This window comes from Heterodontus francisci, chromosome 15 (genome assembly GCF_036365525.1).
Source record: "Heterodontus francisci isolate sHetFra1 chromosome 15, sHetFra1.hap1, whole genome shotgun sequence".
NCBI lineage: Eukaryota > Metazoa > Chordata > Chondrichthyes > Heterodontiformes > Heterodontidae > Heterodontus > Heterodontus francisci.
Window position 1 is genome coordinate 45,010,259 of NC_090385.1, and position 25,107 is coordinate 45,035,365.

At 41.0% G+C, this 25,107-nt stretch overlaps 1 protein-coding gene across 2 annotated transcripts in view; it reads right to left on the bottom strand.

The window, feature by feature from the left end:
* med12 (mediator complex subunit 12) overlaps positions 1-25,107 on the bottom strand; it is a 153,935-nt gene extending 128,828 nt beyond the window's left edge. For both annotated transcript variants that reach the window (XM_068047477.1, XM_068047476.1), the window contains exons 1-7: positions 24,998-25,107; positions 12,916-13,020; positions 11,796-11,987; positions 6,174-6,333; positions 2,540-2,715; positions 983-1,093; positions 151-423 (exon numbers count right to left, since the gene is read on the bottom strand). In XM_068047477.1, the coding sequence (XP_067903578.1) occupies positions 151-423; positions 983-1,093; positions 2,540-2,715; positions 6,174-6,333; positions 11,796-11,987; positions 12,916-13,020; positions 24,998-25,096 (1,116 nt within the window). In that variant the 5' untranslated portion in view covers positions 25,097-25,107. The remainder of the gene's footprint in view (positions 1-150; positions 424-982; positions 1,094-2,539; positions 2,716-6,173; positions 6,334-11,795; positions 11,988-12,915; positions 13,021-24,997) is intronic.

Sequence of the window (25,107 nt, forward strand, 5' to 3'; positions counted from 1 at the left end):
GTTTAATGAGAAACAGTCTTTTTCTATCCATTGATAAAGCTTCTTAAACTGTTTCATTTGAATATTTTTTTAAATGTAAAAGAAAGATAAAGACTAATTGGTACTAACTCAATTAAAGGCAAAATAAAGACGACTTCATTGCTGATGTACCTGAAGCATGCAGCTTAATCCAAACACAACTGGGCGATGCTGTGGACAAATATAAAAATCCATGAATGGAGATTGAGGCTGGTTAGCCCCATTGGCTGGTGGCGTTGGAGTTGGAGGCAAGGCATTTCCAGTGGGTGCTGCTATCACATGGGACTGGTGTCCTCCTGTTACTGCATTGCTACCACTATCCCCAAGCAGCATGGATAGACGTCGGGTACAGAAGTAAGCCAAGCGTCTCGACAGATATGCAGATTGTACAAATTCTCCAGAGTACTAAACAGAGCAGAAAAACAAGGAAGTTACAAAGTCACAAGCCTGCAATAGATGTTAGCACTTCAGTTACTAGAACTATACAGATGAATGTATAGTGACTTGACACACTAGAGCCACACTAACAGCATTTGTACACTGATAAATGCAACAGTATTAATAGCACTGACACTGGGATTTCGGTAAAGTGTAACGGTGGGTGCTTGAAAAATTTTCATGCTGCAATTTTTGAACTATGAAATACACAATCATACAATTATAGATTTTATCTTCCATCGACAGCTGTATACCTCTGGTGGTTAATCAGTTTGAGGTGACAAACTATGAGTATCACAGAGGAAATACACTAATACAACATTAAAACACATTGGGTTAAATATCAATTTCCCGTGTTCTAATGGTAGCTATAAATTGAATACACCTTGTGATAGCATGCTATTAATCCTTGTACAGATATAAAAACATGGCATGTCAGCTACCATTTTAAATGAATTGAACTGCTTTTAATAAATAGTACACTCTAATTGCTAAGTGCAGAAGATGCATACAGGAATTTACCCACCTGCAACATCAGTGGGAGCAACAACTTAAGAAGTTCATCTTCCCCTGGTCGGATCTTCTCAAAGCATTCAAGAACCCAGGTCAAGAACTCATGTCTGTCCAGCATTCCATCCTATAGTCAAAGTGAGAGAATCAGGGATATATAGATACATCTTCTCAGTTTTATATTTATATCAGGGTCAGCTTGCTTCAGTTAAAAAAAACTGATGTTAATCAAAAGGCTCTCTCCAGGACTGCAGTACACAACCTAGCTTTTTAAAAATGGAATGTAACCACTGCTAGAAAAACTACATTCATTGCTAATCCCTACATATGAACATAAGCAATAGGAGCTGCAGTAGGCCATTCGGTCCTTCAAGCCTGCCCTGCCATTCAATAAGATCATGGCTGATCTACCCCAGACCTCAACTCCTCTTTCGTGCCAGCTCCTCACAGCCCTCAACTGCCCGCTATTTCAAAAATCTATCTACCTCCTCTTTAAATACCTTCAGTGATCTAGCCTCTACAATTCTCTGGGGTAAAGAATTCCAGACATTCACTACCTCCTGAGAGAAGAAATTCCTTCACATCTCAGTTTTAAATGAGTGTCCCCTTATTCTGTAACTGTCCAGAGTTCGAGACTCCCCCACTAGTGGAAACATCTTCTCAACATCTACCCTGTCAAGCCCCCTCAGAATCTTGTACGTTTCAATAAAATCACCCCTCATTCTTCTAAACTCTAATGAATAAAGGCATAACCTGTTTAGCCGTTCTTGATAAGTCAACCCCTTCATCCCAGGAATCAGCCTAGTGAATCTCTCTTGAACTGCCTCCAATGCCAGCATATTCTTTCTTAAATACAGGGACCAAAACTGTACACAGTGCTCCAGGTGCGGCCTTACCAACAACACCCTGTACAGTTGTAACAAGACTTCCCTATTTTTAAACTCCAACCCCCTAGCAATAAAGAACAAAATTCCATTTGCCTTCTTAATTACTTGCTGCACCTGCATGCTAACTTTTTGTGTTTCATGCATAAGAACACTCAGATCCCTCTGTGCTGCACTTTTTTGAAGTCTCTCTCCATTTAAATAAATAGTCTGCCTTTTGACTCTTCCTATCAAAGTGCATGACCTAGCTATGCTAAATGACTGAGTAGCTTGCTAGCCTTTTCAAAAGGCATGAAGAATCAACCACATTACGTGGACTGGAGTTACATATCAGCCAGATCAGGTGGTGATAGCAAGTTTCTTTTCCTCAAGAACACTAGAGGACAAGTTCAGTTTTTATGTCTATTTGGTAGCTTTGTCATTTTTCTGGCACTAAGCCTTAAATTTCAAGATTTATTGAATTCAATTACACAAACTGCCATGGTAGGATTTGAACTCCGTGACCTTAGAGTTGGAAGGAAGGAAGCCGTTCATTAACTGGATCATATAAACAAACATAGATCCTGTTGCCATTACTTTTACAGTGCTACACCACTCTCACTTCCAATTATTACTACTGTCCTGTTAAAGGAAACTTACACAATACTGTCACCTACTTCCCTTATATATGTACAATGTTCACACATTACCTGAAACATGTAAAGAGCCAGTTTTTCATTATATTCCCACTGTTTCATGGCCTGTTCCACTTCAGGCACTGTGGGCTGTACTGGTGTCCCACAATTCTGCGTAGACATCAGTCGATAGGACTCAGCAATCTTCTGCAGCTGTTCCCAAAGGTACTTTGTGATGATTTGAGTCCATTCTGCAGGAGGAAATTAATCACCCTGAAGATCAGAAGATCACTGCTGCAAATTTCTTAGGCCAACATACATTTAAAGTCAGTAATAGAATAGTGCCTCAAAGATGCAGAACATTCATCTATCCATGCACTGTGCCTTGGTGTGAAACATAGGTAGCTGACTGGAGACCTGACAAGAGGAAGGAGGCAAACTCAGAGTCAGAGTTACCCCAGCCTAGTCTCATGTTTCCCAAATGATGCTTTTGAACACTGGTGACGGCATGTGATTTTTATTTTTTTGGCCCCAAAAAGAATTCTAAAAAAGCACACCAAATGTAATTATAAAATTAACACACACTCCAGAGCTTCAGTTGTGATGTGGAGCTGAAGGCAGCACAGCTTCAAAATAATTCATGTTATTCTGTTCCATAACTGATCATGACACTAAAACTTACATCAGAAACCATTGCAATGACAATAATAGACACGAAAACCTAAGAAGATTAAAAAGTAGCCTATCCCTATTAAGCAACTTATGATTTGTGCATGTATATATTCACACGTACAAACAAATGTTTTTAAAAAAAGAGCCAAAATCCACCAACAATAATGCAATAAATTGTATGCTGCACATTGGACCACCTGTTATACAAATACTTTTTTTCTTTTCATTTCTTGATGCTTCAAAATCTTTTCTGTTGAGGAAATCTCAACTGGAGTAAAGGATTGCACTCCCATGTTCCAGTTCAATTTAAGCTGGTATTTAAGCTCAGATACCTATTAAGTACCAAACTGTAAAGCATTCCCTTGTTTAAAAGCTCATTTTTTAGTGTGAACATCATCATCTTTATATTGAAAGATAAAGATGCTACTGGATTTCTGAAGGACAATTTTAAAAGACTAGATTGGCATCTCCAAATCAGGATGAATTCTGATCTTTTCTCAACTTGTGGCAGCAAGACTAGGCAGCATGCCACATGCTTGCCTTCGCAGCTCTGTTTGAAGCAGAGAAGGAAAAAGTAAAATTGTTTTTCTTAAAAAAAAAAGAGTAAAGCACGACCAACATGCAATGTTAGGAACACCAAGGTTTGCCCCAATCCTGAGTCCTGCCTTGAGCCACTCAAGCAGCTATTTCCATGGTGGAAGACTCAACATAAAGGAGTCTTCAAGTACAGGACATTGGCAGTAATTGTTTTTTTAAACTGAGGTTGGGAAATCTCATAACCAAAATTGCTTACCCCATGTGGTTTCCCCAAATGGCTATGAGTACTCAAGCAATACACAGGAACATAGGAACAGGAGCAAGCCATTCAGCCCATCAAGCCTGCCCTGCCATTCAATATGATCATGGCTGATCTTCCACTTCAATGCCTTTTTCCCACACTATCCTCATATTCTTATATCCTTATGTTATTTGTATTTAGAAATCTGTCAATCTCTGCTTTAAACGTACTCAATAACTGCGTTTCCACAGCTCTCTGGGGTAGAAAATTCCAAAGATTCACAACCCTCTGAGTAAAGAAATTTCTCCTCATCTCTGCCCTCAGTGGCTTCCCCCTTATTTTGAAAGTGTCCCTTGGTTCTAGACTCCCCAACCAAGGGAAACATCTTACCTGCATCTACCCTGTCTATCCCTTTAAGTATTTTGTAGGTTTCAATGAGATCACCTCATATTCTTTGAAACTCTGGAGAATAAAGGCCCCGTTTCTCCAATCTCTCTTCTTAGGACAGTCCCACCATCCCGGGAACAAGTCTGGCGAACCTTCGTTGCACTCCCTCTCTGGCAATAATATCCTTCCTAAGGTAAGGGGACCAAAACTGCACACAGTACTCCAGGTGCGGTCAAATCAAGGTTCCATACAAGTGAAGCAAGACTTCACTACTCCTGTACTCAAATTCTCTTGTGATAAAGGTGAACATACATTTGCCTTCTTAATTGCTTGCTGCACCTGCATGTTAGCTTTCAGTGACTTATTGACAAGGACACCCAGGTCCCTTTGTACATCTACACTTTCCAATTTCTTACTATTTAAGAAATACTCTGCACATATATTCCTCCTACCAAAGTGGATAACCTCACATTTTTCCACATTATATTCCATCTGCCACGTTCTTGCCCACGCACCAAGTCTGTCCAAATCCCCGTGAAGCTGCATTGCATCTTTCACACAACACACATTCCCACCTAGTTTTGCGTCATCCACGAACTTGGAAATACTACATTTGGTCCCCACATCCAAATCATTGATATATATTGTGAACAGCTGGGGCCTATGCACTGATCCCTGCGGTACCCTACTAGTCACGGCCTGCCAATGCGATAATGACCTGTTTATTCCTACTCTCTGCTTTCTGCCTGTTAACCAATCTTTAATCCATGCCAGTATATTATCTCCTATCTCATGTGCTTTAATTTTGCTAACCAACCTCCTGTGGGGGACTTGATCAAAAGCCTTCTGAAAATCCAAGTATAAAACGTCCACCGACTCCCCTTTATCAATTTTGTTAGTAACATCCTCAAAAAACTCCAACAGGTTCGCCAAACATGATTTCCCATTCATAAATCCATGTTGACTATGCCCAATCAGATTATCCAAGTGTCCATCTTTCACATCCTTTAGAATAGATTCTAGCATTTTCCCAATAACTAATGTAAGGCTAATAGATCTGTAATTCCCTGTTTTCGCTCTTCCTCCCTTCTTAAATAGTGGGGTGATATTTTCAACCTTTCAATATGCAGGAACCACTCCAGAATCTATAGAATTTTGGAAGATGACCACCAATGCATCCACTATCTCCACAGCTACCTCTTTCAACACTCTGGGATGTAGAATATCAGGTCCCAGGGACTTATCAACCTTTAGCGCCATTAATGTCCCCAATACAACCTTCTTACTTATACTAATACCTTTAATTCCTCATTCCCTTTAATCTCTAATTCTGGGAGCTTTCTTATATCTTCCTCAGTGAAAACGGACACCAAGTAATCATTTAGCTTCTCTGCCATTTCTCTATTCTCCATTATAAATTCTCCTGACTCTGCCTGTGATGGACCCACATTTGTCTTAGCCAAACGTTTCAGGTCAGTAAGGCCAAATGGATTGTACAATTGACCTGGAAAGTAAACGCACTATTACAGGTGAAGAGTCTGCTGACATGCACCATGAATAATGGCCATTTGAGCTAGGTATCAATGTAGATAATACCCCAGAAAGATGATGATGCCTTTAGGAAAGGGAGGAAATAAATTACAGTGAAAAGAATATAATAACTTCCCCTGTGAACTGCCAATATACAGATTAATGGAATGTAGGTTCGATTTCCACCATGTTGAGCTTCTAATGTGAAATGAAATGAATTGTTGATTCAATGCTATTACCAACAAAACTATAGTCAGTGTATGAAAGGCAGAATCTAGCCTATCAAACAGGTTTATTCATGTCGTAAACCTACAAAAAATCAACTTTTTTTGTTAACCTTACCTATACATGGGTCTATGACATGGCGTTTCTTCATCTTTGTTTCAGTGATAGCAGCATAATAGGCACACGTCATTTTTATCAACCAAGCAGCTCTCATTACTGGCACTGAGTATTTTGCTAGGTATCCAAACACTTCTTCCTTTTTACTAAATATAGGCACCTATATGAAGAATGTAAAAGGGAGGTGAAGTTAGTCAAATCTTCTTTAATTCACAAGAGATTTCTTTCAAAATAAGCTCTCCAACAAACTGAAATATGGCCATAAGAAACAATGGACAGGACTTGATGAGTGGGAAGTTACAAAGGCTGTTCCGAAGAAGGGTCACTGACCCGAAACGTTAACTCTGCTTCTCTTTTCACAGATGCTACCAGACCTGCTGAGTGGTTCCAGCATTTCTTGTTTTTAGTTACAAATGGCTGGTGATTTGCAAAGACAAAAAGTCCAGGGTGGGCTTTCTTAAGGAGGGGTTGATAAAGGCAGTTTTGAAAGGAAGGAGGAAGACAGTACCCGGTGAGAGGGAACCATTTATAATGCCAGTTAGCATGGGGCTCCAAGAAGTCAAGTTGGGTTGTCAGAAGGTTAGTGTGAACAGCAGGGAGAGACATTAGGTGGTGAGTCACATGGACAAAATGAGCTCAAAGGGCTGGGGGAAGATAGGAAACAGAATTAGAAAATGACATGGGTTTGATACTAGACTGGGGGTGGGGGGTTACCTTGGTAGAGGTTTGGCTGGTGGCCAACAAAAGATGCAACAGCTGAACAGATAGTCTCAACCTTAGAAGTCCATGATCTCCAAGCATTTGTTATTGGAGGTGCAAGAGAGAGGGATCTAATGCGATGGTTTGTAGTGGAGAAAAGGAGCTGGGAGTTGCCTTTGCTTTCCAGGATCATCCTGGAACAATAAGTAGATTTGATAGAGGAAAGAAAGGACCAAATGTATAATATGGTCCAGCTCTGCCGATGAATGGTTAAACTAGTTGTGTGCCAGATATGCTCAATATGTGCACCTTCAACTTGGCGGAGTGAAAACGGGTGCCATACTGGGCGACTGACCAGGATCAGAGAGAGTAAGAATTTTCCCCAGAGACAATGGCAGCAAAGGTGTAGATGAGGGAACTCCTGAGCTGCTCAAATGCAGCAGAAATATCATAGTGAATAGAGGACCAATGGCTAGAAAAGTTAATTGTTCGGAAGTGTAGTTGAAAAAAAGTTTTTTTGGGGGGGGCGGGGGGGGAAGGATGCGGTTGAGGTTTTTCCAGGATTGTGTGCAGAAAGAAATGGGGAGGGATACAAGGAACTTAGGAAAAGAAAGGTCATCAACTTGAATGTTAATTCCACTTCTCTCTCCACACATGCTGCGAGACCTGATGACTATTTCCAGCATTTTTTGTTTTTATTTAACGTTGGAACAGGAGTAGGCCATTCAGCCCTTCAAGCCTGTTCCACCATTTAATTAGATCATGGCTAATCTGTAAGTCAATGCCATGTAGCCATCTTTGTTCCAGGTCTCATGATACCTGTACCTAATAAAAGAACTGGCAATTTTAGTTCTGAAAATTTCAACTGACCCAGCATCAACTAGTCTTTTGGGGGAGAGTGTTTCATACTTCCACTGAGAACAACAATTATAAAGGAGGCGGCGGGAGGGGTAACATGATGAAATGCTTGAATGAGAAGAAGGTGCTAAAAGAGATTAGTGAGATCAAGGCATCAGTGGTAATAAGGACCACACTGCCACCATGGCAGTTTTGGTGGGGCAGGTGATATAAAGTACAGGTGGAGACACTCCGGTAATGGACAAAATGTCACCGCCGTGAGCCAAGTTTACATCTAAGCCATGATGTCATTGGAACAATCCACAATAAGGTCATGGAGGGCAAGGGTGTTTGCGAAAATACAGAGAGGGACAGCGATTGTTGGTCCACTGGCAGAACCAAATGGATCAGTGGTGGGTAGGGTGAACGGGACAGGAATGAAGGAAAGGTTAGTCCCTTGTTGACATGGAGGTGGAAAGCTGGAAAGAAAGGAGGATGGAGCGACTGGGGTTGCTGCTCATAAGGTGTCACAATGGACCCTTTGGAGCATACATAGAGCCACAGAACACAGCCATAGGTTTTTAGCCTGGGTGAGTCAAGCCTAGAACTGTGGCAGAAGAGTAGGATGGAAAAAGAATAGCGATGAATTTGAGTGAGGATTAGAGGAGACAAAATACCCAAAAGGGGATAAATGGAAGGTAGCATGACTGAGCAACAGGAGAGAAGGCACAAGAGGGGACAAGAGAAAAAATGAAGGGAGCACACAGGGAGATTAAAGTAATGGTCTAGCGGAACAGTCCAAATACACATGCAAATGGGCACAAAGGAAATCTGAGTTAAATAGCAACATTTTGAGCAATTTGGCAAGCAGAGTTGGTTGGGGCATAGCAGTTTCTCTGCAGTACAGGAAAAAACATTTTGTAGACAGGAAGCAGACACAGACATTAGATTTATAATATATTATTGATTGACTGGCAGATTAACCATGTCAGGGAGTCTGATGTTTTATAATAGTATCAACAAAAGATGACAGGTATTTTATCTACAATGTATGATATTTATAGGAAATAACTGTGAAACTTAAAAAACTCCTTGCTATAGGCAAGGAAAGGAAAACTCCCACTAGGTTTCAGTTTTAGAGATATAATTGTTTACAGAGCACTTGCATGGAATTTTGCACACTTCCCCAGCCATCAGCCTGTCTCCTTGAGTGAAGATGCTGCGTAACATTATTCACAGTGGTCCAGCTTGCACAAAAGGAGATATCGCTTTGGTAATCTCAGAGTAAATGTGTGGACATTTCCCTTTTATTCCCCTCCAAGCTTTTGACAAATATTATGTAATACCTATCAGAAGCTACATACCCATAAACTTGGTTTTAGTTATAGGCACATGTTAGAAGAGCTATGACTCTACTGGATGTGTATACTATAGACCACCAAATAGTGGGAAGGAGACAGAGGAGCAAATTTGCAGGCACATTACAGAAAGATGCAAGAACTACAGAGTAGTGATAATGGGACAACTTCAAGTATCCTAATATACACTGGGATAGTAACAGTGTAAAAGGCAAAGTGAGGAGGAATTCTTGAAATGTGTACAAGAGAACATGCTTGATCAGTGTCTTTCCAACCCAATGAGGAAGGAAACAGTGCTGGAGCTAGTTCTGAGGAATAACGTGGGAGAACATTTGGGGAACAGTACTCATATCATCAGGGGTTTAGTTTAGTTATGGAGGTTTAGTTTAGTTTAGAGATACAGCACTGAAACAGGCCCTTCGGCCCACCGGGTTTGTGCCGACCATCATTTATACTAATCCTACACTAATCCCATATTCCCACCACATCCCCACCTGTCTTTATATTTCCCTACCACCTACCTACACTAGGGGCAATTTACAATGGCCAATTTACCTAACAATCTGCAAGTCTTTGGCTGTGGGAGGAAACCGGAGTACCCGACGGAAACCCACGCGGTCACAGGGAGAACTTGCAAACTCCGCACAGGCAGTACCCAGAACTGAAACCAGGTCGCTGGAGCTGTGAGGCTGCGGTGCTAACCACTGCGCCACTAATGCTCCAGCTGAGGCCTAAGAAATGTGTTCAATTTGGGCATCACACTTTAGGAAGGGTGTCAAGCCCTTAGAAGCCAAAGCAGAAGAGATTTACTAGTATGGTACCAGGGATGAGTGACTTCAGTTATGTGGAGAGACTGGAGAAGCTACAGTTGTTCTCCATACAGCACAGAAGATGAAGAGGAGATTTGATAGAGGTGTGCAAAATTATGAATGATTTTGATAGAATAAATAAGGAGAAACTGTATCCAGTGGTAGAAGGGTTAGTAACCAGAGGACACAGATTTAAGTTGACTGGCAAAAGAACCAGAGGAGACAAGAGAAAACATTTTTTTCCCACAGCAACTTGTTGTAATCTGGAATAAAGCCTGGCTACCTGACCAGAACCCGACCAAACTCGACTACATGTTGGGTTCGGGTCCGGTTGACAGAGGCCTGCTACCTGACCCGAACCCGACCACGCGGTCGGGTTCGGGTTGGGTCGGGCCCATCGTCAGACTCCAGCTTTCGGGCTCGGGTCAGGTTGGGCCGAGTCCAAGTCGAGTCAGGTCGGGTCGGACACACAGGGACAGTGCTGTGCTGATCAGCATTAAAAAAAATTTTAAAAAACGTACCTGAGCTAGGAGTCCGGGACGAAACTGAGTCTGCGCAGTGAGCGAGTGACGTCACTATGACATCACCACGCGTGTGTGGCAGTTCTGTGGAGATTCCGAGTCGCGAGGTAAGTAAACGGATGGCCAGGTCGGGCTCAGGGCAAAAGCGGAGGGACACGGGTCGGGCTCGGGTCTATGGAGGTTCAGGTCGGGTTTGTTTTCCCGACCTAAAGTAGGCCTCTACCAGTCGGGTCTATATTTGGTGTGTAGCATTCCGGCTCAGGTCAGGTCGGGTTCGGGTTGGCTGTGGTTGAGTTTTGTTTTGTATTGTTTTCTTTTTAATCTACGTTTTGACGTAATTTTATTTTTCTGTATTAATAACATCTTTGATATTTTCGGGTCACTGTTCAATATTTTCAGGTCGGGCATGAAAAAAAATTGAAGGACTCGGGCCCGGGTTGGGTTTGGGTTGGCTGTGCTCTGGTTGGGCCCGGGTCGGGTTTTAACTTTATACCCGAGCCAGGCTTTAATCTGGAATATACTGCCTTAAGGAATGGTGGAGCTAGATTCAATAGTAACATTCAAAAGAAAATTGGATAAATAATTGAAGGGAAAACATTTACAGGGCTGTGGGACGAGAGCAGCGGAGTGGGTTTAATTGGATAGCTCCATCAAAAAGCTGGCAAAGGCACAGTGGGCTGAATAGCCTCCTTCTGTGTTGTATCATTCTATGCTTGCTGTATGAACGGGTTCTCTCTCCTTCCTGATTTCTGTAACCCTAAATCCTTGCTAATAGCAAGCTGTACAAGATAAGTATGGATGTTTTTTTCAGCTGTAATGCATTCTGTGGTCCATCGTAACAAGGCACTCTTCAGACCTTTTTTGAAAAATAATTCTCCACTGCATTCACCCCCCTCCCCTTTCCTCTCCCCACCTGTGGCTCATTAGGCACTGGCTGATGCTGAGATATGGCTCAGCAACCATTCTCCTACCTCGTCCCAGTGATTAAAAACACAAAGGTAACTTAGCGTGTCCACCACCAGTAGCAAAAAATGATTCAAAAAAGCTGCTGAATTAAATGCTCTGATTAAACAGAAGACTACAGTGACATTGTTATATTTGCAATACACATGCAGGAAAATAAGTGGTCTACAGGAAGTTACAAGAAAAAAGCGTCAATGATTGGTACAGTGATACACTTACAAAAATTAATTTTATCAGCAGCTAGATAAAGGTACTATAGATTGGCTATGTTGCAACTACTGATCTACCTCAACACAAAACTAAGCATTATTATGGGACTACAATTAAACTATAACCACTGAGGAGCCTAGCAACTGAAAAATCTAACAGTATTATGGGGCAATTACATCTTTATAATCTTAGTATGAAAAAAATTGTGGATCAAAAGAAACTTACCTTTTTTGCAAGCTGGGTTAGTGGTTTGGTTCCAGACAGATCAGTAAACCAGTTATGTATTGAAGGTTGGGAACGAGCTGTGACAAGCCAGAAACTGTCCTTCTGATTTACCTGAGGCTTCCTTTTGCCAGTATCTGGGAATGTGTTGCAACGCAACTTCTCAGCAATTATGCTGCTGAAGTAGGAGCTGATCTGCAACAAAGTTTAACAGAGACTTGAGTAGTCCAGTAACACAAGTACTTACTACAACATCCACTGATTTGCCACAAAAATGTGATTGTCTGTGTGAAGCTCTGAATGCAAACACGGAAATTTGTTAAAATGTTTCTATGAATTGAAAATTAGTTTGCATTTGAGTCTCTCCAACCCACATCTCTTTCCTAGTATGCAGTAGTTTTTATTTTCTGACTCTTTAGGTTCCTCCACACTAAGGGTCATTCTTCAACCAAAGGGCTCTGCCCTAACTGCTCCCAGGTAATTGCCTCTGATGCTCAATCTTACAACTAAGTATGTGAGGCACGCCTAAGTTGAATCATCATTCCAAATTGCCCTCCTTCACTGACAGTTCTATTACAGCTTAGTTTGCTTGGTAGCACTCGGACTTCCAAGTCAGAAAATTGTGGTCTACCTCAACACAAAACTGAGCATTATTACTTGACTGCAATTAAACTATAACCACTGAGGGGCCTAGCACCTGAAAAATCTAACATTATTATGGGACAATTTCATCTTTGTAAACTTAGTATATGCAGTGATACTCAAGCACAGTATCAAAGGTACTACGCTGTTAAAACTATCAACCTTCAGGTGAGATGCAAATCTGAGATTCAATCTACCTGGTCAGATTAAGAGGAGTGTTAAAAATGTTTGTATTTTCTTTACTTTTGAAGATTGTCATTTCAAATGTTATAATGCTACTGCACACTACCGTAATTATCAGCTTGTCAGTTATATCACTTTTCTATTATTTACCCCTACCTCAGTAAAAGGCTCTCAGTTATAACACTTTACACCTTATCAGGTTGTCAATTATAACACATGCTCCCTGTGGTATACAGCCCCAATAACAAAGGTGAGGTGTGCTCAGAGGAGACTTTGATCAATGGTGAGAGTATCTTACCTTGCCAGGATTGAAATTTACATTTTTTGCGCTACCATGTTCATCCCCAGACACTGCAGGCTGGTTATTAAAGCCTTGCTTAACATTCAGCGCAGTTAGCTCATCCTGAAACAAGAAGGAACAATTAAGTACACAGAGTACCATAAGCCAACAAATATGCAAAAAACATTATCTTTATTATTAGCTCATAAATTCTAAGAAACTACACAACTGACTCAAAGCAACAATTTTTACTGCACAGAAATGATCTGAATCAATAAATATTTAATTTTAACATTCCATACTGTACTATTTTTGTAAAATTTTGTAACTTTTGACTATGTCAATTTGGGAACACAAAAAAAATCCAAAAATAGATCAAAGATGTAGAGATTATTCAGAGACACTTGGGACAGGTTTCAAAGTGAGTCAGAACAGTTCTAGGGCCTCTCCATCTCTTGGCTCACTGGCCTACATTACAACACTGACTACAATTCAATGAAGTACTTCATTGGTGGTAAAGCACTTCAGGACGTCTGGTGGTAGTAAAAAGACTTTCTTTTCTTTCTATATTGCCACTTTTTGAACTGTTCACAAGAGCTTCAAATTTGACCATGTTTTATTGTATGCTGGATCTTATGTAATTAGCAAAAGATATTTGTACACCTCCTTTCATTTCTGTTCTTCAACTAACTTACTAGCTTCAATCCAGTATGGGTTTTTTTCTGTTAGTCTAGGTAAAATAATCTTTTTAACTGGAATTTTTATGGCCTTTGCCTGACTTCAATATTAACACCGTACGTATCCTCTCTGACAGTCACAAAATATATCCACCCCATCCCATGTTAGAGAAATAGTTCAGAAATTCATTTTACACTAAATAATTTATATACGATATTTCATTTCCATTAAGTTTGAAAGCTAAATCCAAAACTGAAAGACTGGCAAGTGTGTCTGTGTCAGAGGTTATTGCAGCAGTCTCAGCAGCCAGGCTAGAATATATTTACATTTAGATTTGCTTTATCAGTGTAAGCTGGAAACTCAATATCATCATTTTGGTAACTTGACTCCTTTTATGTCATGCTGACCCTAACGCACCAATGCTTTTCTATGTGACTTGAGACAATAAGATGTCAAAATAGAGATTGAGGGTTGGAGAAGGGTCATGTTGGAGGCGACGAAGTAAACTTTTAGTTAAGCTTAAAAGCAAGACAAGAAGTTAGGAGATAAAGAAATCATAACGAGTGTATGTTCAGTGGTTAAGCACCTTTTGTAACAGCGTATGGTCATGAGTATCTTCAGGTTTACTTCATCTTAATAAACGTCAAGTGTTTGACTCAGCATTCCTTGACGTACAGGCACAGGACTGCGGCCTTCAGCTGTAACTTTTTTTTTAAATCACATTCCTATCGCCTAGCCAATCCATCCCAGTACATAACGATTCTTCTCAAAATAAGTTCTTTCCCTGCGACAAAATAAAGCCATCCTATCCCTAACCTGAAGTCTAACAGAAAAAACCTCCAGAGGACCATTCTGAGGGGGTTGGGGGAGTAAAGACCAAGAGGTATCCGAGTCCTGTCACAATAGTATGAAAGAAAGGAACTAGAGTTTAAAAACTGATCATGTGATCTCATGTATATAATGAGAAGTGTTATGTTTGAAGTTATTTTTGAAGAATTTTCATTGTTACCTTTATAAAAACTTATTGTCTGCAATTTTGTTATATTGTTCTTTGACTTTATATCAGCATAATCACGTACTTAGAAAATCTTTAGGATTGTTTGGGGGCAGGAAATTAGGCAGAGTCAAAGGTTATGCAAGGTGAGTATCCCATTTCAACAAATTCCTTTTAACTCCTGTATGGGGAGAATTTTATCCTGGCGGATAAACCATCTGGAGAAACCAACGCCGAGATCCCCGCATCACCTCTTTTCCAGAAGACCCGCCGAATTTAGCGCCAATCAGGCACCTTAAGTAAACAACGACAGGCCTTCCATAGGATCTAGGATGCTGTGACCGGCAGTCCCGCTCTTGGAGAATTGCAGGCCAATCAGAGGACGGCAACTGCAGTGCCACCATGGAGGCGGGGTGAGGATCATGGGGGACGGGGAAGGAGCGGTCGGCAGCCAGGGCAGGGGGGTGCCCCTCAACGGGCCTCTCCTATCCCGACGCCATGTCCCTCATTCAGGCACTAAATGCCTTTGAACGAGAGAACCCGCCCCCACCCCTGGAGCCAGGTAGCAGCCCACACAGTTTTCCATGGCATGCTTCCCCTACAGTGACAGGGCTACCCGCCGCATGGCTAACTGCAGCTGCGGCAGAAAGAGGCCATTCACAGGCCTTTCTGCCCCGGACTAAACTTTTGCGGAGGGGGGATGGTGGCAGGAAACTCCCCAGCCATCCCACCCAATTTCATGCTCCCTGCCTCCAAACACACCATGGGGGAGAGCATAAAATTCCCCCCAAATGTTTATTTCAAACACAATCATTTGATTTCAGTATTCAACAACTATGAATAGTTATCCAATAAGCACCAACTCATTTTAATGCAATTTTCTGTTATTAGAAACATACAATACAGAATGAGGCCATTCGGCCCAGCATGCCTGTGCTGGCCCTTTGTAAGAGCAGTCATGCTTAGTCCCACATCCCTGCTTTTGTCCATAACCCTGTAAATTGCTCATCCCAAATAACGTTCCAACTTCCATTTACAGCATTCCAGATCTTAACAACTCTTGAGTGGAAAAAAAATCTCATTACCCTCTAGATTTTTTGCCAATGAATTTAAATCTATGGCCTCTGGTTATTGATTCACTAAACAGAGGGAATAGTTTTTCTCTATCTACTCTATCATATCTCTCATCATCTTGAAAATCTCTCCTCATAATTGATGTCTCTCATCCCTGTCAACATTCTGGTAAGCCTCCTTTATACCCTTTTTAAGGTCTTTACATCCTTCCTGAAGTGTGGTCCCCTGTATTATCCACAATACTCTGGCCAAGGCCTAACCAATGAGTTACAAAATTCTAGTCTGATCTCTGCTTTTTATATTCCATGACTCTACTTATAAACCCAAGTAACATTTCTGCTTTTTAAACTGCCTTATCCACTTGCCCTGCCACCTCTTAAGGACGTGTGTATGTGGACACCAAGGTCTCTGTGTTCATCCACACTTTTCAAAATCATACCATTTATAGTATACTGTCTTTCCATATTAGTCTTCCCAAAAGAACATCACTTCACACTTCTCCACATTGAACTCCATCTGGCATACTTCTGCCCATTTCACCACCCTCAGTCATCCTGAGGTCTACAGCTATCCTCCATCGCTACTTACTATGATGCCAAATTTCGTATCATCAGCAAACTTTATAATGCTGCTCCCTACACCCAAATCTAGGTCAATTATAGAAATTACAAATAGTAATGAACTGAAAACTAGCCACTGGGGAACTCCACTGCAAACCACCTCCCAGTCTGAAAAACATTAATCTACCATAACCCTCTTGTTTCCTGTCACTGAGCTAATATTGTATTCATATCGCCACTTTCCCCTTAATTCCATGGGCTTCATCTTCTTAACAAGCTTCCTGTGAGACACAACAGCTGGCACGAAAGAGGAGTTGAGGTCTGGAGCAGATCAGCCATGATCTTATTGAATGGTGGGGCAGGCTTGAAGGGCCGAAAGGCCTGCTCCTATTTCTTATGTACTTTGTCGAATGCCTTCCAAAAGTCCATATATACACAATACCTACCACATTATCCTAATCATCTTTTTCTGTTATTTCAAAGAATTCTATCAAGTTAGTCAGACACAATTTGCCTTTAACAAATCCGTGCTGGTTCTTCTTGATTAACCCATGCTTTTCCAAAAGTAAGTCCCTGATAACGGTTTCCAATAACTTCCCCACTGCAGATGTTAGACTGACTGGTCTGTGGTTTCCTGATTTACCCCTCTCCTCTTTCCTGAATAGTGATACAATATTAGCAATTCTCCAGTCCTCTGGCACTACTCCTGTATCCAATTGACTATTTTAATTTAAAAACACGCTTCTCCAGTAATGGGATCACAGTTACACATTTAGAGAGGACTCTACTCCAAATGTGAAGTTTCAGTAATATTTATTTTCAGTCTTGAATTGACACAACTTCAAGCAAATCAATGGTGATTCATTTGTTACACTCTTGGGTATCTTCCAAACCTCTGATGTCATCTGGCACCCTGGAATCCTAGGCAATTTACTATATTATGGCTTCCCACCAAAGCAATTTAGTTTCCTTTCCAAAATAATTCTGATTTCCTGTTTGATTAAACCCTTTATTAGAAATAAGAATGAACAATACACTAACCCACCTTATTTCTTTTGAGATGCTGACAGACCTGCTATGCATTACAAACATTTTCAAATTTTAATCCAAATTTCAGCATTTTCACCATTCTTTCATTGCTTTACATTTTTCTGTCTCTACTTCACTCCACCTGCTGATTAAACCCATGCTTGTTAACTTTAGATTCAATTTGCCCAACATCCTGTTAATCGGCCTCTCATCTGCACCCTGCATAAATTCCCTGTACAGCCAGAACTCTGCTACCTGCATTCTATCACAGTCTAAGTCCTTGCCAGCGTCCACTGAGTCTGTTTCCTCCACTTTACTGATTTGAAAACCCTCAACTTCATCTCTGAATCCCTCCATAGTCTTAAGCTACCTTACTCCTGCAACCATTTCCAGGCCTACGAGCGTAGGATTGGTTCTGTAGTAGCACTCTCACCCAAGTCAGAAGGTTGCAAGCTCAAGATCAATGTAGGACATTATCTACACTGACATCAGTGCAGTACTCAAGGACTGCTGCATTCTGTGCAGTGCAACCTTTACTCCACCAATTAGATCATGATGATCTGCATCTCAACTTAATTTACCTGCCTTTACTCCATATTCCTTGATACCCTTACCTAACAAAAATCTCTCTCAATCTTCTTGAAAGTTCCAATTGTCAGAGCCTCTTGGAAGAAAGCATTCCAGATTTCTATTGGCATATGTGTTTCTGATTTCATTCCTGAATGGTCGAGTTCTAATTTGAAGATTATGCCCGTCGATCTTCCCAGCAGAGGAAACAGTGGGCTGGATTCTATGAGCCGTTGATCTCGGCTGCAAGCTCAAAAAATGGTGGCCCGCACACCAAAAAACTACTGCAATCTTAAGCGCAGCAGCTCATTTAAATAGCAGGCTGTCCATCACCGGCAATGATGTCAGCTGCCCGTGTGCAGGCGTGGTGCCATTTTTAAAGGGCATCCAGCCCTGCCCTGCAATTTAAAGTTTTAAAGAAATACACAGCAAAATTAAATATATTTCTTTTGCCCTTTTCCCACCCCCCCCCCATAATAATTACGATAACTGTTTGCCCTCCCCCCAAAACACTTACCTTTTACATCTGATCATCCCCCCACCAAACTGCACAATGTTTAAGGTTCAACCCTTCCCATTATGCCCTCACCCATTACGTGTATTTGACCCCATCCCCCACCCCCCCGCACTGACAAACCTACCTCCTCCTACCAGTGTCGCGCCTCGTTTCTTCAGACAGGGATCTGAAGGCGCAGGAGCGCCAGCTGCCGCTCCGAACATCGCGGTGGGCCCTCAAAATTTAAGGCAAGTATATTTATATTTATTGATTTCATTAATTTGAATATGTTAATTGTGATCCAATTGTCCAGCAGCAGGGGGCCGCCATGAAGCCTCGCCACTGCCAGACCAGGCCAGGCCCTGCTGGCGTCGAGGTCCGTGGCAGACCTGATCTGGAGCCATCTTCAGGAACCCCCGCCACAGATCACGATGTCAAGGGCTTCTTAAAATCCAGCCCAGTCTCTCCGTATCTATCCTATCAAACACTGTAAAAAAATTTACCCTATTCTGTGTTTTATCCCTTTGTTAAATGTCTTGAGACGTTATGCTATGTTAATGGAACTACATAAGTGCAAACTATTGTGTTTGAGGATTCAATCTCTGAAATCCTTCTAAACTCAGGAGTTCCCTAGGACTTTGTCCTCTCTCCTATACTGTCCTTCATTTCAAAAACATTCTGAGGCTAGTAAAAGTGCTCAGTGCATGAATAAATCAAATATAATAAATCACTCATGAAAATCAGAATTACTAAAGAAGCTACAAAATGTGTGCCAGAGTGTAAAGCATTGACAGGTGGCAACATAATTAAAGAGTGATTTTTTTAAAAATTGAGATATTTTGGAATTTCTTTAAATTTCGGATTGATTAAGGCACAAAAGGAGGAGTCCTTGGCACCCCTACAAACTGGTTCATGCTTCTTTCCAATTTGGAGTGAGATACAATAATGAGCTTTCAGCATCTTTCACTGTACCACTATCTCTCTGGGAAAGCCCTGATGGTTCCACAAATAGACATGCAGACTAGGAATGTCCTAGGATTGATTCACAATATGTGCCAAGTAAGCAGCTCAATTATAGAGGTGCTACAATTAGCCTCGCATAGCCTTGGTGGGGATGGAATTAGCTAAGGTTCCCTCTGAGCACTGTTCAGTAACCTTTGTTGGAAAGTGCAAATGCAGCAACATAGGATTCCTCTATGATATTCCTATGATCAAACAGCCTACCAAGACACACAGTTGCAGTTCATGGCTGAATAATGGCTACTTAATGAGGGAATAGAGGTTGCTCAATGTTTGCAAGAGTCATTGGTGAGAAAAATGAGACATAAAAAGGTGAGAAATGCTTGTGGCAGAATCATAATACTAGCTATTTTATGGCCACCACCATTTAAGGATCATTACTCTATCAAAGGAATTCCTCAGGTATTGCAGTAACCGACATGTTAGGATTATGGATATTACATTCAGTAATTACAGTGCTTCAGTTACAGCTGTATCCCAGTAACTGATAAATTGTAGCATACTAAATTCATGTGCTAAACCAATCAATTTTTCACTGGAATATAGTGTAAATTTGGGATGAGATGATACAAAACTTCAGGTGAGTTATAGCAAGCACCCAATCAGATCACTAGGTTTATTCAGTATTTTGATACCAATATGCTATGGGGAAAATAGAACCTAATATAATACATTTTGCCACTTAAAATTTCTTCCACAAGTAGCAGACCTGAAAAAATTAGTACCTCATCATTGTGAACATCAGAACACCCTGTTCTTTGAATTGTGCCGTAACATCTTTAACATTCACGGGCAGAGGAAAAGAAGCAAATGAAGAACAGTACCTCCTACAATGTAGTGCACCCTCAGCACTGCACAATAATCTCTTTTTATGCCTTTTTGTTCTCAAGTAACCAAGCTGATTAGTGACTGATTTTTTTTTGTGGTGACTTAACATTAAAGATCCTATTGCACTACTCAAAGAGAAGTGAATCTTGCTGCTGCTCTGGCCAACATTAGTCATTTCCACTGAGAACATACTGCCTTGCGAAACACTAGTCCACAGAGGTTCTTAACATCGGATACACCAGCTTGTTTGTTGCTTTGTAAACCTTGCATTCCAGACTGTACAATACCTTGTACACCACACACTGGTTTACATTATTCTAGATAATTTCGAGGACAGTTCTGCTTGATCCTTTCATGACAGAGATACTCGTCACAAGGCAATGAGTGAAATAATGTACGGAACCTATCACTGTCTATGCATTTACTCTACATTATTACAAACTGTCACTGTGTTCCTAAATAAACAAGACAACACTTTCCAACCCAATACAGCCATAGAGCAGAAGTGCCTGGAAGATGAAGGTCTTGCTACAAAGTATCTATATCTAATGTTACTTGCATTACTGAATGTTACCTCGCTTGTGCATAAAAATATACTACTACTTGGAGATATTTACTTGTGTTCAAAATGGCTTCACGCAACATGCTTGGTACTGTTCAACTAGCACCTTACAGTTCTAAATTGAAAAGTATATCCTACAAAGTCATTCTCAGCTGAGACAAATAATCTCCTGAAGCTACAGTGAACTTTGACCCTCCAATTTTTCCCCCTCACTGTTTGTTCTCCTCTCCTCAAGGCATAGACTCTTATGGGGGTGTCGTTCTAGAAAAAAACACCCATTGATACATAACCTAACATGTTTGTCAGTATGCTGTTCAACGGCACCAAGCCCAGTCTAGCTCTCAATTACCGGTAATATGCATATACTGTTCCGCAATGGTCACTGCAAAGTCACCAGGAATTGGAAACTAAGCTGATTTGGCCTAATGTTTCTGAGGAAATTACCCTGCCCAGATTGATCAATAAACACTTCATAGATCAGAGAGTGAACTTTTGACCATTCTAGTCTCCATACACTAGTCTTACAGGTGCAGAGCTTCAAAATGCTACTGTGTCAGCATATTGGGAGTCCACTGCACATTCCAGGGAAACCCATTCCAAATCTCTATTATGCATAGAGCAGCTGTGCACATTACCCTTCTAAAGTGGTTGTTATTCACTAGATGATATGCAATTTTTTTTTTATTTTCCAGTATCACAATGGCAAACATACCCTTCTAACACTGGCTAATGACTATTTTGGCTCCTCCATTTGGTCACGAGAAAACCATACCTGCCCTCTTCAAAAGACAGTGTAGACAACACTACTGAATGTAGCAAGCTCAACGCCCATGAGCAGATATATCTAATTGCTTGAAAGTACATGAACAACTAGATAAGAACAATTGTGTTGTTTCTAAACTTATGTTTCAGTTAGTAAATACAATGCCCATGGTGGAACTTTGATCTCTCATCTGTGCTGTTCACTAATTGCAGTTAGAAAGGCAGTAGGGAGCTATGAATGGCAATAGTGCCCTGGGGTTGGGGGCAGACCATGGAATAGTGCCTCAGAAAGATTCAGCACTTCTGGGGCAGTTTGGAAAAATCCTTTTAGGGCAAAGGATTTTGTCCCTCTCAACAATTTTCTCTTCTCTGAAAGTTGGGCATAATTCCACCTGTGCCAGTAACCTTCCAATACCTCAACCATGTGGCCAGTGTTCATGTGAAAACACTTCCAGTGAGTGTTGGCATGCTATTCAATCATGTAAGACTTCATATCCAAGCCAGAACTTTCAACTATATGCCTTTCCAGCAGGGGGGCACTGAAAGCAACAAGGCGTGGATATTCTAGGTAAATTTCCCTCTCGTAATCTGGGGCACTGAGACAAAATACAGCACTCCTATTGCTGCCCCAGCTGAGATCAGCTAAATCAGCATAGATCAGGGATCAAACCTGGGAAGTCACATATCTAGATATACCAGTTGAAAAATGTAACGCAGGTGGTGGGTCGGGACAGTGTCAAAAACAATTAACATTTATTTAGCTCCCTTTACATAGGAAAGCTCCCATAATCACTTCTGAAAAAATTAGGGAGGAAAAACATTGAGCACAAATTTAAATGATTAGTGAAGGTGACTGAAAATATGGTCAAACAGGAAACTTTCCAAGATAGGTCAAGATGGAGTGTTTAGGAAGAGAATTTCAAAGTGAAGAGACATGATGGCTCAAGGCTCGCAAATGATAGGGAGGGGGTGGAGATGCTGTGCAGATCAGAATTGCAAGTATGCAGTGTACATGATGGGACATAGGGCTGGAGTTAGGTTGGCATAAATCAGTGACATTTGTAAACATGCAGTCGGTGGACAAGAAACCAATGAAGATTGGTGATAACATGATTGATTGGTGAGCCAGAATTAATTTGGGATAGTATGCAAACAATGAAGTTTTGAATGAGATGGAGTTGTATCAGGTGCAGCATGAAAAGACGGTGTTAGAGAAGTACAACTGGAAGTAACAAAGGCATGAATGAGAGCAGAGTGGTCTGAGTTTTGATTTCTGACACCATCCTTCACCTTCTCAATCTCAGTAGTTAAATAACCTGAAAATAGTTACTGTTTAAGCTGAAGAATAGACACTTAGGCAAGGTACCACAGCATCACCGACACCAGTGAAATTATACCCCAGTTTAAGTCAATGCATTCAGGAGAAGTGGGGAAACAAGTGACTTGCATCATCATGCCTTTTTTTTTAAAAAAAAGAGAAAAATGCCAGCTCCAGATCAGCATCCAGAATTTTTTAAATCCTATTCATTCTGCATAGACATTCACTGATCAATCCAAGCTGATGTCAACTGAATTCCTGTCAGGACCTTGCCAGCTTGAACAGTCAAATCTCCTCAGGCACCAATACATGCAGAATAAATCATAACTTTACAAACACAATTTCAGTAAGTTTTACACAAGAGACAGAACTAAGAAAAATTTTATAATGAACACACTTCCACTTTAACAGGTAGATTTCTTTACCTCATGTCTGATGGCAAGCAGTTTTTGGAATAAGTGGAAGACACTGGCACCATCATTTATTACTCAACTATGCTGTGAAATTATTGGGTACTACTATCAAATGGTTAGATTTATATTGTTGTCACTTCAATCTTTGAGAAAATACATCAACTCTGTAAGAATATAAATGCGCATAGATGAAATAACACTCTACTGTCAACAACAATGAATGCCAGAACTCATCGACAGCATACAGACAATTCTAAGGCACATAAAAAGATTAAACAGAATATCTTGCTGGTGTTGAGTGTTACAGGTTTGTCACTGATAGCAGAGGTAATAGAAACATTTTGAGCCAGTGAATTAAAAAAAAATCACAACAAAACATTCAAGTATACTGTCTTAAATGCAATTGTTCTGACAGTACATCAATACTAATAAACTAAGTTAGTCTAATAACATTTTTCAGTGACATTTAAGTCTTTAATTGCTGACTCAGTACAAACTTGCCTTCAGAAAAAACGACACTGCTATCTAAATCAGGCTTATAATTGGAGCAAGCACTATATTCTGGACCTCCTAACTCCATACCTCAACTTCATTTTGTCTAGCTGCTACTCAACACAAGAGCAATTTATTAAAATTTAGGTCATATGATAGTACCTAAATTAGGTTCCAAATTGAATGTCTCTACATCTCATTGATAATTCTATTCATTGCTGAGAAGATATTCCCACCTACTTAAAACATCTACTACATTTCTATAGTATTCCTCCTCATATCTCAAAGCACCTTACATTGAGAAGCAAAATACTTTGCACTGCAGATGATAAAAAGGAAAAACAGATAAGGAAGAACAAAAGCACAGTATAACAAGGGATTTGAGGAGGGTTTCAAAAAGTAGAGGACAAAGCACAAGGACGTATTTCAGAGGCAAGAGGTGCAGATGCTGAAAGAATGTCCATTAATAGTGAAGCAGAGAAACATAATGAGTAGTTTCCATTTTATTCTAAGATTCTAACAGATTCAGAAATGATAAGGTTGTATATGGGGATATATGGCCAAAAGATAATGCAAAACTAAATTGGGGAAAGAACCAGGGCTAACTTCAAAGCAAGGACCTCAAAGTTAATTCACAAGGGGGTGGTTGAGTTCAATGGGAAATTTGGAGAGAATCTGGGTGATAGCAATGCTGCATTTTGTGCAGCTGAGAATGATGTCAAAGTGTTCTTGAATAGTTGCAATTTGTGGAGGATAGAGAAATGGGTCTAGTAAAGTAACTAAAGTAGTACTTGATTATCCAGACTGGAGTTACTGAGACTGAGAGCATAGCACACCCACGAAACCTGTAGATTTTTTTGAAGCTAAAATGTGTCAACTTTATAATCAATAGCAAACACTGTGGCGACTGATGGGCTTCTGCGTTTCCCACTGCTGAAGTCGTTGAAGATTTGTGCGATCTAATCTATGAAGAATATCCATATTAAACATATTGATGGGTCGGTCCAGCTGTTAACTAGTAAGAAGCTGGGCTATACTCCGGCCCTCAACGCTCTCCCTCTCACACAGACAGTGCGATCAGCCAGAGGTCACAGCCCTGCAATGTAAGAGCAGGTATGTGCCCGTTGTTGCTGCTGTATACGGGGCTGCTCTAGGCCCAAGTCCGGCCACAGAAACCGACTGTTTATTGTTTACATGGACGCTGCTGTAGGCCCGGCTCCCCCGCGCCGGCTTACTCACCCCGCCGGCCTGGCTGCCTGACTGAGTAACCGGCCATCCTCCCCTGGATTCTCGACGATTTTTCCTACCTCTTTCTGCTTGGGGTCCTGCGGATAAACGTCTGGCGGCCCGAGCCGAGGCCTTTTCAGCGGCCTGTGCTCATAACTCAATATTCCGAACGCCGCCATCTTTGGGAAAG